General features: G+C 47.8%; 3 protein-coding genes across 4 annotated transcripts in view; 1 reads left to right on the top strand and 2 right to left on the bottom strand.

Annotated features, from left to right (window-relative positions):
• The window catches only part of ppp1r3cb (protein phosphatase 1, regulatory subunit 3Cb), an 84,030-nt gene that overhangs the window by 40,284 nt on the left and 26,583 nt on the right, over positions 1-17,163 (bottom strand). The gene's annotated exons all lie outside the window — the stretch shown is intronic.
• bbs1 (Bardet-Biedl syndrome 1) lies at positions 115-4,436 on the bottom strand. The gene is made up of 7 exons (XM_076035151.1): positions 4,230-4,436; positions 3,332-3,755; positions 2,572-2,754; positions 2,357-2,488; positions 2,031-2,137; positions 1,785-1,905; positions 115-1,401 (listed from the first exon to the last, which is right to left on the bottom strand). Exons 2-7 carry the CDS (start codon positions 3,707-3,709, stop codon positions 574-576), a joined length of 1,749 nt encoding a protein of 582 aa, XP_075891266.1. The 5' UTR covers positions 3,710-3,755; positions 4,230-4,436; the 3' UTR covers positions 115-573.
• On the top strand, positions 4,675-16,540 carry kif20bb (kinesin family member 20Bb). Of its 2 annotated transcripts, XM_076035143.1 has the most exons (33): positions 4,675-4,816; positions 5,235-5,347; positions 5,424-5,513; positions 5,608-5,727; positions 5,801-5,939; positions 6,093-6,277; positions 6,367-6,400; positions 6,500-6,645; positions 6,732-6,804; positions 6,976-7,087; positions 7,589-7,660; positions 7,755-7,901; positions 8,196-8,358; positions 8,514-8,807; positions 9,399-9,502; positions 9,580-9,700; positions 9,779-9,896; positions 10,022-10,083; positions 10,226-10,345; positions 10,423-10,531; positions 10,610-10,798; positions 10,874-10,998; positions 12,561-12,620; positions 12,651-12,713; positions 12,790-12,932; positions 13,293-13,426; positions 13,507-13,581; positions 13,665-13,927; positions 14,004-14,129; positions 14,657-14,707; positions 14,782-14,872; positions 15,704-15,843; positions 15,932-16,540. In XM_076035143.1, the coding sequence occupies exons 2-33, from the start codon at positions 5,243-5,245 to the stop codon at positions 16,013-16,015; spliced, it is 3,858 nt and encodes a 1,285-aa protein (XP_075891258.1). In that variant the 5' UTR covers positions 4,675-4,816; positions 5,235-5,242; the 3' UTR covers positions 16,016-16,540. The 2 variants fall into 2 exon arrangements, with proteins under 2 accessions (XP_075891258.1, XP_075891257.1); XM_076035142.1 differs by having other exon boundaries at positions 12,561-12,713.

The following is a 17,163-nucleotide window of genomic DNA, read 5'->3' on the forward strand; positions in this document are numbered from 1 at the left end:
AAACATGCCGGTCAATGTGTAGCCACAACATGCCAGAAACTTCTTTCACCAGCAAATTTCCCCCAGAACAGCAAATCCAGAAGTATTCAAAACATTCCAGCTGCAGTGAAACAATCAGAATGAAATTTGTTTTATTTCAATTCTAACCATAAACAATTACTCATCCAAAGAATTCTGAACCCAAATGAACTGATTGAGATACAGAACATCAGGATTTCTGTGACCAGTTGATGGAAACAAGATTTATTTGGACCCAGTTGAGCAGAGCAGCAAAGCTGGAGGAAGTTTGCATCTGCACATATTTACCTTTCACTCACAAACACATTGTTTACATGAATCTACAAGTGTATCATTAGACATTTGCTGTCAGTTGAAACACACAAGGGATTAATAATAAACTAAAAATAAATATTGGACTTTTCACTATTACGACATGTGTGACTAAAAAAATCTGCCCCAAGTGTTAAAGTTCAGAGTTCAGCTCCGTTCACTGGCAGTAGGTGGTGCTCTTTCACACCACAGCGGATGCCTGTGTTTTCGGTGGGCTGTTCCCAGTCAGGGCACTGCGTGGCTTCAGAGCATCAGTCCCTCACTGACAGGCATGTTGATGTGGGCGGTCAGCAGTGGTGAACTCTTCCCTTCGTGCAGCACAAACACCTTGATGATGTCGGAGATGCCCTTGTCGCTGGTGCACTCCACCAGGGTTTCGATGGGGTAGATGAGTCCAGGCACCAGCAGGGGGATCTTCATGTAGGGCTTCTTCATCTTGTACAGGCTCTCGTCGTACAGGAAGGCGACGGCCAGGTTCATGACGGGCCGACACGCTGCCGTGTTCTGGACGTTCAGCGTCAGCTTGAAGGACGGGCCCAGGCCCTGCACCACGGCGTTCATCTTGAGAGGCTCGCTGAGGCTGGAGGACATCGGCGTCAGGCTGGACTCCAGCGCCTTGACGTAGGCTTTGGCCGCTGCCAGGCGTAGCCGACTCAGGTCCATCTGGAAGGCGCGGTGCATGGTCACGCCGTTCTCCCGCTCCCTCAGCGTCTGGTCCACGTACAGCTTGGTCTTCTTGGGCACGTTGAGGCGGACGCTCTGGGCCAGCGGTGGGCCCGGGGTGTTGTCCCTGTCCTCGAAGGTTGCGGTCCTCTTGAGGATCTTCACCAGAAGACCTCCTCCCTTTGTGGTCAAGATGAGCGTCCCGTCCTCCCGCCCGTAGCGGCCGAAGCGAATGCTGGTGACCACGTCGGGCGTCTTGATGGTGCTGAGGAGGTTTTTGTCTCGGTACAGCTGCACCTCGCAGTTAGCAAGGCCAACCAGTACCGCCTGAAAGCCCCTCGTGGGCAGGTCCATGGCAGCCATGGTGGTGATGGGAGCGCCGAGGACGACCTTCCACAGCTTCTTTCCCTGAGGAAGACAGGAAAAAACATGGCTGGATTCAGGTCATCACTTCTTCATGTTAGCATTTAGCTTAAGGTGGCCGAGGACACAGTGCATCCATCCATCCATTCATCCATCCATCCATCCATCCATCTTCCACACCCGCTTATTCCTGCACTCAGGGTTTCAGGGGTCTGCTGGAGCCTCTCCCAGCTGTCATAGGGCGAAGGCAGGGTGACACCCTGGACCAGTGGCCAGTTCATCGCAGGGCCACATCGAGACAAACAAAGACAAACAACCATTTGCACTGACACACACACCCACGGACAACACAAGTTGCCAATTCACCTCACACGCAGTGCGTTCATCTCCGAGGAAAATAAAGATGGCCACCATCATGTTTTCCGTACCTTCTGCGTAAAGCCCTGCAGGCTCTCGTTGGTGCAGCCCACCACCACGTTCTTCCCAACCCTCACCAGACCAACCGGGTGGGACGACAGCTCGATGCAGTACTTTGGTGTGTCGGACTCCCTGGAGCAGCACAAATGCAGATCAGGCCTCAGTGAATGGGACAAACTGCGCGGTCAAAGCATTTTGGAATTTATTGTAAACCTTTAGCAGCTGTTGTATTCAGTGCAGCAGCGGCTGCGTCTCACCTGCGGAGGACGTAGATGTTACCGTTGCGACAAGCCACCGTAATGCGGAACTCCACGTCGAACTGCCCCGTCACATCCATCATAGTGGGAGCGGCGGGCAGAGACATCTTCAACAAGCACACACACACACACACACACACACACACACACACACACACACACACACACATACACACACACACACACACACACACACACACACCAGTTCTGGGTGTTGAGTGAACCTTTCCAGTGCTCAAAGTTGGTGACTGATTGAACTTAATGGTGTTGAGTGGGTGAAGTGGAAGGAGACAAAATCAAACCGAAGCATCGAGCTGCAGCTTCACCTTGGAGAGGATGATGAAAGCTTCGGGGTCGAGGATGAATACGTCATTGTTCTCCGTCCCGATCACCAGACAGCTCACGCCGTCGTCATCGGCGGTGCTCTTCTTCAGAGTGCCGATGCAGGTGATGACCGTCTGAAAGACACACCGGGAAGCTGACCGACGTGTCGATTCTCCACAGACACCCTCAACTGCATCGTTGGCGCGCACGGAGCTACCTGTCGCCTGATTGGCTGCTGCTTGTGCAGCTCCACGAAATCTTCCATGTCACCGGGCTCCAGGGACAGGAACTTGAGTGAGCGGGCAGACAGCGGCACGTCAGCCTTCCTCCTGATGCTCTCCAACATCTCCTTCAGGGACAGCGGGTCGATCTGACCCTCCTTCACCTGCTGCCACACGTCCTGACAAAATCAAGGCACGTCACAGTTAGAGCAAATGTCAATGCACCATTTAGGATATAGGTGCCAGACTTTTTGATTTGGCCCGGGAGGCAATACAAAAACCCACTGCCATTATACAGCACATGTACCACCAATACTATAAATCCCAGAATGCTCTGCTGGTATTTAGCTGCATCAATCAGGACCGGACGTTCATTGGAGGATATTATTATTACTTCATTGGTTTACAGATGTTTAGATCTATAAATGTATTATTATGCCATGGAAAAAGGTTACTGTTGAAATTTAAATCAGAAGGCTGCAAATAATTTTAAATTTTAATAAATAATTTTATTTATTTTGATGATTTTTTTAAATTTTAAATTTGATTTTGCATGTGTGCAATATGAAGTTATTTATTCTACAGTAATAAGCTTTGCTTGTTCCAAATTCAGGTTGAAGCAAAACTTGTTTGGGTCCACATAAAAAGGTTCACTGTCAAATCTGGAGGAAGAGATTTTTTTTCTTCAATAAATATCCCACTGTGTGTGTGTGTGTTCACTCCTGATCTAGAACAACACCCATGATGCCCACTGACCTGCTCGAGTGTGTTGACCTCCAGGCCGGGCAGCGTGAATTTGAAGTACGGTCGTAGGTTCTTGTACACATAGATGCAGGGGCCCGACGCCACAGCCACAGCGGGGATGCGCGGCTCGTGCAGATCCATGAAGAAGGCGACGAGGCCGGCGGGCAGGTCCAGCAGGGTGCTCTCGCTCATCAGCACCGTGCCTCGGTACACTTTCAGCTTCATGCCCGACGAGCCGGAGCCGAGGTCGCCCACCAGCAGCCGGTTCTCCCCGTCCCCGCTCAGGTCGGCCAGATCCACGCAGGACGAGAAGGTGTACAGACCCGCCACTGGGTCGTAGTGAGCGTCCAGCCACTTCCCGCCATCGTCACTTGACTCCACGGAAGTCATGGCGACAGCAGGAGGGTGCGAGGGAAAGAGCTGCGGACCTCTCTCTCTGCCGGTAAGGTTGAACAAACATGTAAGGTTTTTCTCTTGATTTACATCACAAATTAGGCTAACACAACACTCTAGTGAGTTGTAATAATTTACTTGACATAATTCTATTGACACACACGGGTTTTTGTTTTCAATCCTAAAGTGCAGTGTTGGCTCTGGAGTGTGAATGCTTTATTTCTTTTCAAACTACATCTCATGGAAAATCTAAATCATGATGTGACAATTTAAAACAATTGGTTGTAATGTGACAGCAGCGCATTTTACTCGAGTGCCCTTCACACTTGTCTTTTAGAGGGAAATAAGACTATTAATATGTGTCGCATGACATGCTCAAAAAGATTTTTTTCGAATAAAGTTACAACGCTTCAGAGATCACCAGCATCCTCAGTTGGTATATTATGTACATTGAGTTTTAATCAATCATCGGGCAGTGAAATCAACAGCTGAGACACAACAACCGACGCTGCCTCACCGTTGTCAAGGAAACCGTCCAAGCAGCGGCTTGCGACGTCTCTGCCGTGTTTAAACTCCGATTCTGACTGGGCCGCCCGTCGTGTGCTCTGTAAAACGTCACTGCAGTCAGACTTTATCAAAATAAAGTTTGATAGAAGCAGCTAGCTGCTTATTTTAAGGCTGTAATCCAAGTAATCCCAAACCCCTCCCCTTCTTTCCGACACTCACGTCCCCGACTGATGACGTCAGATTCAGTGGTAAATTGACCACGACGTCGCTGCACGCTGAATGCAGTCGCAAGATTACACTAAACAGCTAAAGGCACGGAAAAGACAAAAATACATTTTTTTATTTTTATTTTTGACAAACTGCATTTGCAGCATTACTAGCAAATTCGAAAAATACTGGACCGCATTAAGTGTCGCGAGAGTCAACGCGAACTGAGTGACGTCACACTAACCTGGGAAAACGATTGGCTCTTCGGCTGCTGTTTAAAAACTAAACGGCGGACTCGAACTGCGGGACCGAAACAACTAACGGAACTCTTAGAACATTCCATTTGTTACTATTTTTTAAATCCTGTTTTATGGCTTGACTATATTTAAAGTAAGTTTGAAATCTTCAAACCACCGCTTTGAGTGTCAGCGCTGCTGTTTTTGTCACATTCTTATTTACTTTGAGATTTACTTTAACGCCTGTTAAACTTTAGCCAATACCTGCTAATGCTAACAACAACAGTGGCTGCAACTATGCTTCCGATGTTTTACTTTCCCAAGTGTTTGGCTGTACTTTAAGCGAATACGATCCGCAAATAGATGGAGGCCACTCTGATTTTCGGGTTAAATCCACAAAGTTTATTCAAACACCACCTTAGTCGTAAACAGACACACACGCGACAATCATAGTCTTTCATCGTTTGTATACGTGCATCGATTTTAATCAAGAATATAAATGTTCACTTTGGTTGTGTCCACTGTCAGCGCGGAGTTTGATTTTGTGCATTGTGGTGTTTTTATTGTCACAGTAGCCAAGATGATGGAATCGTGTTTAGCCGGGAAGCCGGAGAGAACTGGCCCGGTGGAGGTGGAAGACATCAGGAGGGATCTTCTTGGAGAGTTTTCCTCTTTACCTGCACAAGTGAGTCTCCCTGTTTGTCTCCCTACCAGTTTGAATGTCCCCTCTCGTGACGCCCGTCCCGTCTCTCTTCCATCAGGATAGTGTCGTGTCACAGTCAGAGAACCTGCGGGTTTATTTGAGAGTTCGACCTTTCACATCGGCCGAGAGCAACAATGGAGAATCGCAGGTACCACATCCCTCCCTTTCCAGATGTGCTCAGCTGGTCTGCGCTGTAAAAGCTGCACTAATTGAAATTGTTATGTGATATTGTGTGTTCCCAGGACTGCGTGACCATTGAGGGACTGGACACTGTTATCCTAAGGGCACCCAGGAGTTGTCAATCAAATCGACAAAGCGAAAAATCCCTCCCACAAACAGGCCAGAGGTTCAGCTTCACACAGGTACTCAGCAAACCTGTGAAATGGCTGTTTTGTATGTGGACATGTGACTGATGCATCGCCTGCTGGTGTGAAGGTGTTTGGACCAGATGCAAGTCAAAGGAAGGTGTTTGAGGGCTCAGTCCGGGGAATGGTCCAGGACGTCCTGGAGGGAGGGAACTGTCTGCTGTTCACCTACGGAGTCACCAATGCTGGGAAGACGTTTACATTCCTTGGTGAGACACAAAGCCCTTCTGTCATCCTGTCTAACTGGCTGCAGCCACTCTACAAAGACAATTTGCCTCTTTTTTTCACTGCTCAGTCAAACAGATCACCGGGAATCTGTGACCTGTAATCTCCGTTTCACTTACACACTCACTTGTGTGCAGGTCCCGAAAGTGACAGCGGCCTGCTGCCTCGCTCTCTCGCCGTCATCTTCAACAGCATCAGCGGCCACCTGTACGGCCGCAGCGACCTGAAGCCGCAGCGCTGCAGGGACTACAGCCGCTTGACTCCAGAGCAGCAGGTGGCAGAGAGCAACAGCAAAAAGAACCTGCTGAAGACAATCAAAGAGGTCGCGCACACAAGACAACAGAACTGCATGCAGTGTGCATGTGCACACGCGTTGGTGCTGATGCATGTGTCCTGTTTTTTTACCTGCAGAGTGACAAATCCATCAGATCGACATTCCTGGACGGTCAGTGAAGCTTCAGTCTCACTTCCCTCCAAATCCTCAACACACCACCCTGAACCTGTGTGTATGTATATGTGTGTGCGTGTGTGTGTGCGTCTCCAGCCTCCTCCCTCAGCTCTGACAGCAGTGTGAACAGCGTCTCCGAGATGGACAGCTTCTGTCTGGACGTTGCGTCCAATGTGCGATTCTCCGTCTGGGTTTCCTTCTGTGAGATCTACAATGAAAACATACATGACCTGCTTGAGCAGGTAACGCATGGCCGTCGCACTCACAGACACGCTTGCGCTTAGAGTGTAGTTAGCCAGGACTTATCACTTCATTCATCTGGACTCAGGTTTCTGGTGGTCACCATAAGAGGACGGTCCTGCGTCTGTCTCAGGATGTCAAAGGAAATTCTTTCATTAAAGGTGTGTGTGTGTGTGTGTGTGTGTGTGTGTGTGTGTGTGTGTGTGTGTGTGTGTGTGTGTGTGTGTGTGTGTGTGTGTGTGTGTGTGTGTGTGTGTGTGTAAAAAACAAATTCAAATCGAAACAACCCTCTCGTAAATGGCCTACAAACATATTTATCGTGTGTTTGTCAGATCTGCATTGGGTCCAGGTGAACAGCTTTGAGGAAGCCTACAGAGTGATGAAGATTGGGAAGAAGAACCAGAGTCTCTCAGCCACCAGACTCAACCAGCTGTCCAGCAGAAGGTGTCTGATTGGCCTCACGTCACCGTAGCGACGCTCACCCCTCAGTGGATTTCAGACCTAGGACTGCATTAATCAGTAGTCTCCATATCTTAACAGTGTGTTGTTTATTCTGATCATTTCTAGAGTAATCAAGTAAGAAATGTTGCAGGTTTTTTCTTCCACTGAATTGGTTTAGCTTTGTTCTAGGAAAGTGGTGCTGTGTGGAAAGATAATAATTTTGTATTTGTTTTTGTTGTGTGCACTGTGCACTTTTAACTGTAGACGGCAAATCAATTGTAGGACTTTAACCTAACATGTCAACTCTTAAAACTGCCTGGAGAATGTGGAGGATCTTTATAGATTCAATCATTCAAGGTGCTCTGGGAACAGTTTCAGTTCTAGTTTCCATCACAACGAGCCTCAGACTGACTCCAGATGTGGAGAAGCTGACCTTGGCCTTGTGCCTCTGTGTGTGTGTGTGTGTGTGTGTGTGTGTGTGTGTGTGTGTGTGTGTGTCTGCAGCCACAGCATCTTCTCTGTCAGGATCCTCCGGGTGCTCGACGCCGGTGTGCCCAGAGTTCTCGACATCAGCGAGTGCGTACATTACATTAGCGTCCACACGGCTTGTCACGCCCTCACTGCCAGCTTTTAACCGCGCGCGCGTGTGTGTGTGTGTGTGTGTATGCAGGCTAGCTCTGTGTGACCTGGCTGGCTCAGAACGCTGCTCTCGGACTCACAACACTGGAGAGCGACTAAAAGAGGCGGGAAACATCAATAGCTCACTGCTGACGCTCGGGAAGTGCATCAGTGCCATGAAGCTGAACCAGCACGCAAAGTAGGACTGTGTGTGTGTGTGTGTGTGTGTGTGTGTGTGTGTGTGTGTGTGTGTGTGTGTGTGTGTGTGTGTGTGTGTGTGTGTGTGTGTGTGTGTGTGTGTGTGTGTGTGTGTGTGTGTGTGTGTGTGTGTGTGTGTGCGTGCGTGCGTGCGTGCGTGCGTGCGTGCGTGCGTGCGTGCGTGCGTGCGTGCGTGCGTGCGTGCGCGTGTGTGTGTGTGTGTGTGTGTGTGTGTATCACTGTGTGGACCTAATGTGATGTGTATGTGTGTGTGTGTGTGTGTGTTCCTCTGTAGGTTCCAGCACCATATTCCCTTCAGGGAGTCCAAACTGACCCACTTCCTGCAGTTCTTCTTCTGTGGTGCCGGCCGGGTCTCCATGGTGGTCAATATAAACCAGAACTCATCTTCCTTTGACGAGACGCTCAATGTGCTCAAGTTCTCTGCCCTCGCCCAGAAGGTCTGTGACACACGCACACACACACACACACACACACACACACACACACACACTGGCTTGTTCTCTTCAAAAAGAACAATTTCTCCAGAAGTGGTGAATTTTGGTGTTTGACAGATCGTCCCAGTTGCTGACACACTTGTCCTCTGTCTGTCCAGGTTGTCATGTTGAACTCTCGGCAGACGATGCTGGACACTGCCCCCCAGAGGGCCGCCTTGGAACTGTCCATGATTATAGACGGCGCTGAGCAGCGTCGAAATGTGACGGCGTCGTCCAGGAAGAGCTCTATGGTGGCCTGGGAGACGACACTGGAGGATGTGATGGAGGACGAGGACGAAGACGAGGACGAGGAATATGAGCAGGAGTGCACAATGGACGGAACAGTGCTGGAGGCTGAGGTTGAAGAAGAAGATATGGAGGACAAAGACAAAACCATGGAGGAAGAGAAGATGGTAGGAGTAGGGATTCAAATTATGGATTCATTCCTTAATCGTTAGTTGATTGAAATTATTGATCGATTAACAATTCTTTGATAAGCTGCAATTTTTCTGAGAAGGTAAATTTTACAATGAAAAAGGTGTAAGGAACACATTATTTAACCCTTTAATAATGTTGAGGGTCCAATGTGACCCATTTTTACATTGGAGAACAGTGAAAACACCCTTTAAGTTGACTTCTCACATTTCAGCTTTGTTTTTTTTTAAAAAAAGGTTGTTAAAAAGTTACTTATTCTAGGTATATTATGACCATAACAGTATGTGTACTATGCAACTACTACACTGTTATAATGATATTAACTACCTGTGTAAGAAATGTTCAATTAATTGCGAATAATTTAATTTAATTGATTAAATTCTTAATCGACAATTAATTGATAATTGATTTAATTGTTAAAATCCCCAGTTAGGAGTCAAAGCAGCTTGACAAACAGGAGCTGCGTTTATACCTGGTGTGTGTGTGTGTGTGTGTGTGTGTGTGTGTGTGTGTGTGTGTGTGTGTGTGTGTGTGTGTGTGTGTGTGTGTGTGTGTGTGTGTGTGTGCAGACTGAGAAGGCGTCGGCGCTCCGTCTGGTGCTGGAGGCTCAGATCAGAGAAGAAGTCTGTACTGAATTCATGGAGCTCTTTCACAAGATGGAGAGAGACTACAAGTGAGAATCTTCATGGTCGCTTGACTAATGATACCAGCCATGTTGGATAGGTTAATCAAAGTTTGTGTGTGTGTTAGTGAGCGTCTGGAGAAAGAGAGGGAGATTCTGGAGGAGAGAGCTGAGAAGAGATTGGACATCCTGAAGAACCTGGTCTCCAGGACAGTCGACTTGTCAGCTCTCAACACAAACAGCAAGAAGGTGATGCTTGCACGCATGCAACGCGCACAAACACACACACACAGCGTTGTCAGTGCTGATCACCCGTCTCGCTCTCAGGAGGACCAGGCAACTGCGTTGGAGGGAATCATCAGCTCTCTTACTGAAGAGCTGGAAAAGATCAGAGAGGACGCTCACAGTGTCCAGAGCTGTCTGACTGAGTACGCACCTGCTGCAGGTACACACACACACACACACACACACACACACACACACACACACACCGTACGGAACAGCTGCAGCGAGTGAGTTGACGCTTAAACTGGAGTAACTCTGAGCTCTGTGTGTGATTCGTTCCCACAGAACTCGACGCACTGCGATTGGAAAAGCAGGTATCACAGGACCAATTGCAGGAAGCCAAACAGGTAAATATTCTTATCCTTCTGTGGCGTCAACCTTCTTGTTCCTCTTCATCATCTTCATCCTCCCGTTGGAATACGATCACATTCATTTTTCCTGCCTGGTGTCTTAGTTTCTGCTGTTGAAATAAAGATGGGTGTTTTTCAGAGTCTAGAGCTGCAGCAGCAGAAGGTCTCTGACCTGTTGGAGATGTGTCTCCAGAAAGATGACATCATTAACAAGCTCCAGGCTGCCATGGACGCCACTGTGGAGGAAGCCACCAGAGATGTATACAAACGTTTAATTGGCACCTCTTCATGTGTTCAAGCTCATCCACTCAGTCACTCAACTGTTGTTCCTCACAGAGAGCTCTGGTGGAGTCCTCCAGGTCGGAGCTACTGCAGCTGCAGGAGAAATGCTGCTGCCTGAGCAAGAGCAACGATGAGGAGGAGGAGGAACCGGCAAAGAAGAGAGGTGAGAGGATGGATTGGTGCTGAGGGACGGCAAATGTTGGCTTTTCTTCTCTGAACCTTGGTCGTATGTCCTCTTCAGCGATCGTGGAGGAGGAGATCTGGAGACTTCATGACGAGAGTGAAAAAAAGGATGCGGTCATCGCAGAGCTGAGAGAAGCCGGCGAGAGGAGCAGGTTCCTGGAGGAGGAGCTGAGGAGGCGGGAGGAGGAGGTGGAGCAGTTGAACAAAGACCGCGTGTCGCTGGAGGAGAAGGTGCAGGAGCTGACTGGTAGGAAGGATCCCCCGAGTAGTACATCGCCGCCCCGCCACTTGATTCTGGCCAGTGACACTCGTCTCTCCACAGCGGCGGACTCGTGTCCGAACTGCGACTCGTTTTTCTCGTCTCTGGAGTCTGAGCGGAGGGAATCGTCTCGGCTGATGAAGGAAAACAAGGCTCTGGTCAACGGCATGTTCCAGCTGCAGAAGGAGGTAGGCGCTGGCACGAGCTTAGTGGAGCAGCAGCGGCTCAGCTCAGGTGCTGCCGGGAAAGTTTGAGTGCAAGGCTGTGTTTTAATTAGGGCTGCACAAAATGTTGTAAATGTTTCGTTATCGCGATATCAACATGTGCAATAGACGTATCGTAAACACTGCGATAACTAGTGCGTTCATCCATGCGCGACATGTAAAGAAATGTGGCCAATCAGATTGAGCCTCAATGCGTTAGACGCAGCAGATGCAGCAGAAGTAACTGCTTTTGGTTGAGTTTGTAAACCATGCGGAGTGAGTGAGTGAGGGGGGCGGAGTCATGACGGAAGCGACGGAGACAAGCGAGGAAAATGTGGGCGAAGAGCAACTGGAGCGCGATACAACACCGGTGTTATGTTCGTACTGGTCCTCATTGAAGGGGTTTCCTCACCAAACAGCTGCAAATCACCACCGTCAGAGGATTCATCAGAAATTCACAAACATACGCAACATATGACTGGCGATTTCACTGTCGTCGTCCACATCTAGCACAGCGAGTGCTGTCGTACGTGAGCAGTGAGCACTCTGTGCTACTGACCTGAAAAAAATGGTGTATGGAAATTCTCATCCAGCTAGACTTCATTTCACCCCACTAAAATAAACAGTGACACATCTATCAGCTGTCCACCTCTGTGAGCCACTAAGACTCCCAGCTGGCACGGCTTTCTTCTCCCAAAATCCAGACATTTTTGGAAGGAAATTCCCCAAAAATTGGGAACTCTAAATCGACCGTAGGTGTGTGTGAGCCAGAGCAAATGGTTTGTCTTTCGAGCCGGAGAACCCACACAGACACGGGGAGAACATGCAAACTCCACCATGCAAACTCCACCATGTCGCCCCTCATTATTGTTATTGTTATATTATTTGTTCTTCATGAAAAAACAAAAAGATGTCGACACAAAACCAAAACCAACACAGTCGTAGGAAAATGATTTTTGCTGCGTTTTGCCCTCTTGTTTACACAGGATGGCATTTTTAGACGACTTAAAACTGATCTTTGAAAACGCAACATCCACAAAGTGAAGGTGTGCACTTCTTGGTAGCTCCCTGGCTCTCTGCCTCAGTTTGAGGATTCTTCTGGGTTGCGTCCCTGTGCCTCTGTGTCGGGGATCACACGTCCTGCGTGTGATCCCCGACTGCAGCTGTTGCTTTCATGCCAAACATTTTCAAGCTAACAGAACAGTTTTCTATCCATACAGAGGAGCCGCACTTTTAGTAAACTTCAAGTATCATTTGAGTATCTCATTGCCAGGCCAATTGTCCTGGTTTTTCGGCAAAATCAGGGAAGGTCAACACCCATGTTGGTGATTGGGTGGAACGTCCTCCCAGATCCCCAGGTTGTGCACTTGGCACCAGGACGACCAAGGCCAGAGGTCGATGATCGACTTTGTGATCGTCTCATCAGACTTTCGGCCGTATGTGCTGGGCACAGAGATGTCGACCCATCGCCACCTGGTGGCGAGTTGGATCAAGTGGCCTGCGAGGCACGAGGAATGTAAAAGCAGAACTGGTCTCTGTGTTCCCAGGTGAGCGGCCTCATGGTGCAGCTCCAGGATGAGACCAACAGGAGCGGATGCCTGTCAGAGGTGCTGGCTGCCACAGAGAGCCAATCAGAGGAGAGGACTGCTACCATCAGCGTTCTTAAAAAGCAAGTGGATCATCTCAAAGAGGAAGTGAAGGTAGTTCAAAAGTGGGACTCTTGACAGATACGTGGAAATATTGAAAAATGTAATTGACCGCCGACTGACTGTGTAGGAGGAAGACGGAGAGGGGAGCCCGGTCGTCGAGGAGCTGAAGAAGAAAAGCCAGCTAGCGCTAGAGAGCTCTGCCAAGAAATCCCAGCAGATCCAAGATCTGCAGAGTGAAAAGAGTCAACTGGAGGAATTCCTAACAGCCAGGTTGCTGCATGAGCACTTTCACCAATACTTTTTTTCCCTTCAATTTTCATGCTATTAAATGGCACTAGATGTGTTTGCTGCGGTAGAGAGTGGCTGCGTGTCAGCTGATCAGCTCTACTCGTCCCTTGATAATTAAAGAATTTAGACATGGTTGCGTGAACATCAGCTGACGTCAGTTAGGGTCGACAGAACCATAAAGTTAATTCGGTCATTTCTTAATTTTAAAGCTTTATTGTGACTAAATCATGAGGGAGGACATCATTCTTGATTATCCTGAAAATTCCTGATAACAATAATAATAACAATAATAATAATCCACTGGTTTGTAATAATAATCCCCCCCCCAAACTCCCTCCACAGTCAGAACTGCTGCACGAAGCTCAGAGAGGAGCTGGCCAATCAGAGCAAGGACTCCCTCCACCAGCGGGGGGCGCTGGAGGCGGAGGGCAGAGCTCTGCGAGGGAGGTTGGAAGAAATGCAGCGAGAGCGAGACGGTGAGCCGCGCTCCTCAGCCGAGCTGCTCCGCAGGGCGGCCGTGATGGTGACGGTGACGCGTGGTGTTTTGTCGTTGCAGAGCTGCAGGGAGCCGCCGGGCAGAAGGCGAACCTGCTGGAGGAAGCACGAGCACACGTGGAGACCCTGAGACGAGGTGAGGGCCTCCTCCGAAACTCCTCCGCCACCGTCGTTTCACCACCGATGCCTTCAGCATTCTTCCCTCTCTGTCGCCACTAGAACTGGAGCGCCTGAAGGTGGAGCTGCAGAGCAGAGACGAGAAGGAGGAGGACGAGGACGAGGAGGACGAGGAAGAAGGAGACCAAGAGAACCGACAGGAAGAAGAGCAGAGGAAGTTGACCGTGGTGGAGGAGCTGAAGGAGGAGCTCCAGCAGTTCCACAAGAGGAGGCGGGACGAGGAGGAGACGCACCAGAGCCGAGCCTTCGCGGCCGTCCGGAGGGAGATCGAGAGGCAGGAGAGGGGGAGTGAGGCGGCGCCTCAGGTCAGTCTCACCCCCACCCATGGGCTAACACTGCATGCAACGCACACAGCCAACTGTCTTGTCCCGTCTTTTGCAGAGGTGCGGGCGGCGAGTCCGTCTTCCAGAACAGGACGTCTGTGTCTCGCCGCTGACGTCCAACGCGGCCAACAAGAAGAAGAGCCCGAAAACCACCGGAAGGAAGAGGAAGAGCTGTGAGGTGGAGGTGGGTGTCCGCTCCTCCTGTCGCCCTCTTCCTCCTGTCGCGGGTTTGGGTTGATATATAGTGATCATAATGATCATAATAAAGATCCATCCATCCACTTTCAATACCTGCTTATCCAGTTCATCGCAGGGCCACATAGAGACTAACAACCATTCGCACTCACACCCACCTACGGACAATCTAGAGTTCCCAGTTCACCTCATATTAGGGCTGCACCATTCTGGATAAAATCTGAACCACAATTTTTAATGATTTCTTTTCACAATTTCTTATTTCAAGACAAATATCTTAAAGTTATATGAGTTATATGACTCTGATTTTCTTGCAGCAGATGAGACAGAATCGCCAAATCTTTTTTAGAAATGAGATCGCTGCAAGCATGACTCGAGATCCCTTTTTTTTTTTTTATGATTAATCGTGCGGCGCTACCTCATATGCATGTTTTTGGACTGTGGGAGTAAGATGATGATGATGATGATGATGATGATGATGATGATGCGCTGTTCATTGCTCGTGTGTGCGTCCAGGGGCTGCTATTCAGCGAGAGCAAGAAACACAGACTGAGAGAAAACAAGCAGGTGAGATTAAATTGCGCAATGAACGGCGACACCTGTCCGCACGCCTGCGCTCACCCGTCCACCTGTGTCCTCAGTCCTCCTCCGTGGCCAAGGCAAAGGCAGACAGAGCTCTGCAGAAGGTCGGGGAGCTGATCCAAAGCTCTCCCTCCATCCTGAGCAGCAAAGGTGAGACGAGTTGGCCGGTTTGCGCACAGACCAACCTGACTTTTTACCATAGCGCTGTTATTTGGAACCTAACTGTAAAAAAACAACAACTAAAACATGTTTCCCTCCCATAAGGCCACCATCCACATTGAAGTTTCTCAACTCAGAAGTTGTGTTTGTAGGCCAGTGAAACCTCAGAGGGCCAGCAGCAGCTTTAATTGATTAAACGTGATATAGAAAGAATTATTGAAAGAATGGTGGTTGTGTTGATGGAGGATCTCCATGAACTTTCTAGGAGTGGGTGTAGAGATTTTTTTTGACCCTGCAGAGTTTGTGGAAGCAGGACCTGCTGAAAGGAGCGCATCAGAAGATTTTCACTAGCGCTGCATCGGTCCATCGTCTGGAATCGATTTGCCTCGATTTGCCCCAATCAGATCCACCTGCCGACTTTAATGAGTTTGATAGTTTTCATAAAATAAATTAATGAAGCGCTGCGACACAGCAACATTAGGTCATTAAATACATCATGAATTAATTCTAGCTTCTTCTTTTTTTTTGCATAAAATTTAGTGGTATTTTAATTTCATTATTAAAACAATAACACATTTAATTACGATTATACATCCAAATAATTATTTCACAATGTATTTAGTTACTTAATTTTGGCACTTCTAGTCCTCCATAGTAGCCTAGCCTGCTGTTGTTGTAGTGGAAAATGTAGACGTACATAGTATAGAAGTTGAAGAGTCTCAGTCGAGGAGAAGGGATCTCGTGAAGCCGCCGTTGTTTTCTCCACCACCAGCAGAGGGCACTGCTGCTGCTTGTGTCTCACAGAGTGTTTGTCCCTCGCAGCTAAAAGCATCATGGGGCGGAGTGGCGGGCGTGCGGCGGCGGCTGAAACTATGACGGTTCCGGCAACCAAAGTGAGACGAGGACGGAAAAAACTCTACAAGGCAACGGTTTCATCGCCGCTGCTGGACTCTCCCGACCCGGTGAGCCCAGAACGCTTCACTGTCGCACGAGGAGGTCTCGGAGGCGCATGGCTGGGCGTCAATGTAAGGCATGCTGTTTGTGTTTCAGGTTTTTGCAGGGCCATTGGAGGAAAAGGAGAGTGATCACCTCATCATAAAGAGACAGCTCAGGTCCAAGACATGCAGGAAGTGACATCATGACCCAAAAAGCTGGAAGAGACGATGATATTCGCTCAGGTCTTTTTGTACTATCTGGGGAAGAGTTGGACTTTTGAATATGTACAGTTTTTCTATTTTATTTTTTCCTTCCCACTTGTGAAGAATAAAATTGTTTGTGACAACACACGAGCAGCGAGTTTCTAAGTTGACAAATTAGCGGCAGCAATGCAATCAACACGCCTCGAGGGAAACGAGGTAAAATCTTTATCTCAAAGTTCACACAGTTGATAGCGTTGACGCTTCGTGTCTTTCCTCTGTGATTTGTCGTGATCGCAGCTTTAAGTCGTCACAGATAATAGATTCATCACTATCTGAGCTCAACACTGGAACACAACGTGTCCCATCACACTAAACCCTCTGATTGACTCACAGGTAAAGTCTGTCATCATCTGTGACTGTCTAGACAGGATATGCCTCTGTTACTTAATCCATCTTAAAATCCATGACACTGTCAACAAAATAAGACATTTTGCTTTGGTCATTATTATTCTTTGTCAATTTCAGTATAGAAATTTGTGAAGGACTTTATTTGTCTAATAAAAAAAATAAAATAAAATAATGTAACATCACTTAATTTAACTCTTATTACCTGAGGTTGATATGCAAGATGCTGTGCTGCCAGTGAAAAACGTAGGCAAACTGTTTCCAAACAGTTTGGAACTGTGTTTTTTTCCCCCTCAAAGCTAATGAACATTTCATCATCCACAAACAAACATGAAAATACCCACTTTTAAAAAAATAAATAAAAATCAATATACACTCTTTCTAACTTTAAAATCCTTTTTAAAAATCATCAAATACTAAGTTTTCATTTCAAAACTATTTACATAAACAAAATAAAGAAAGAAGAAATATAAAATGATATTTGCCAATTATTGTTTTAAATAATTGACTGACTTTCTCAATCCAGAAAAGAATTCAGTCACTGCTAGTAAGTCAGTCTTAATTTAGGGATTAATGATTTCATACATACATACATAAATATGTGTGTATATATATGACTGTATATGTATTTTATATATGCTGTATATATATACATATAGGTTGATATTCCAACAGCCCTACATTAGCTCTCTCATCGTTTAGTCTAATTGAAAACAAATGAAAGGGATTGAATCTGTA

This window comes from Nelusetta ayraudi, unplaced genomic scaffold, assembly GCF_046127955.1.
Source record: "Nelusetta ayraudi isolate G7.1 ecotype Tasmania unplaced genomic scaffold, CSIRO-AGI_Nayr_v1 ptg000042l, whole genome shotgun sequence".
Classification (NCBI taxonomy): Eukaryota; Metazoa; Chordata; class Actinopteri; order Tetraodontiformes; family Monacanthidae; genus Nelusetta; species Nelusetta ayraudi.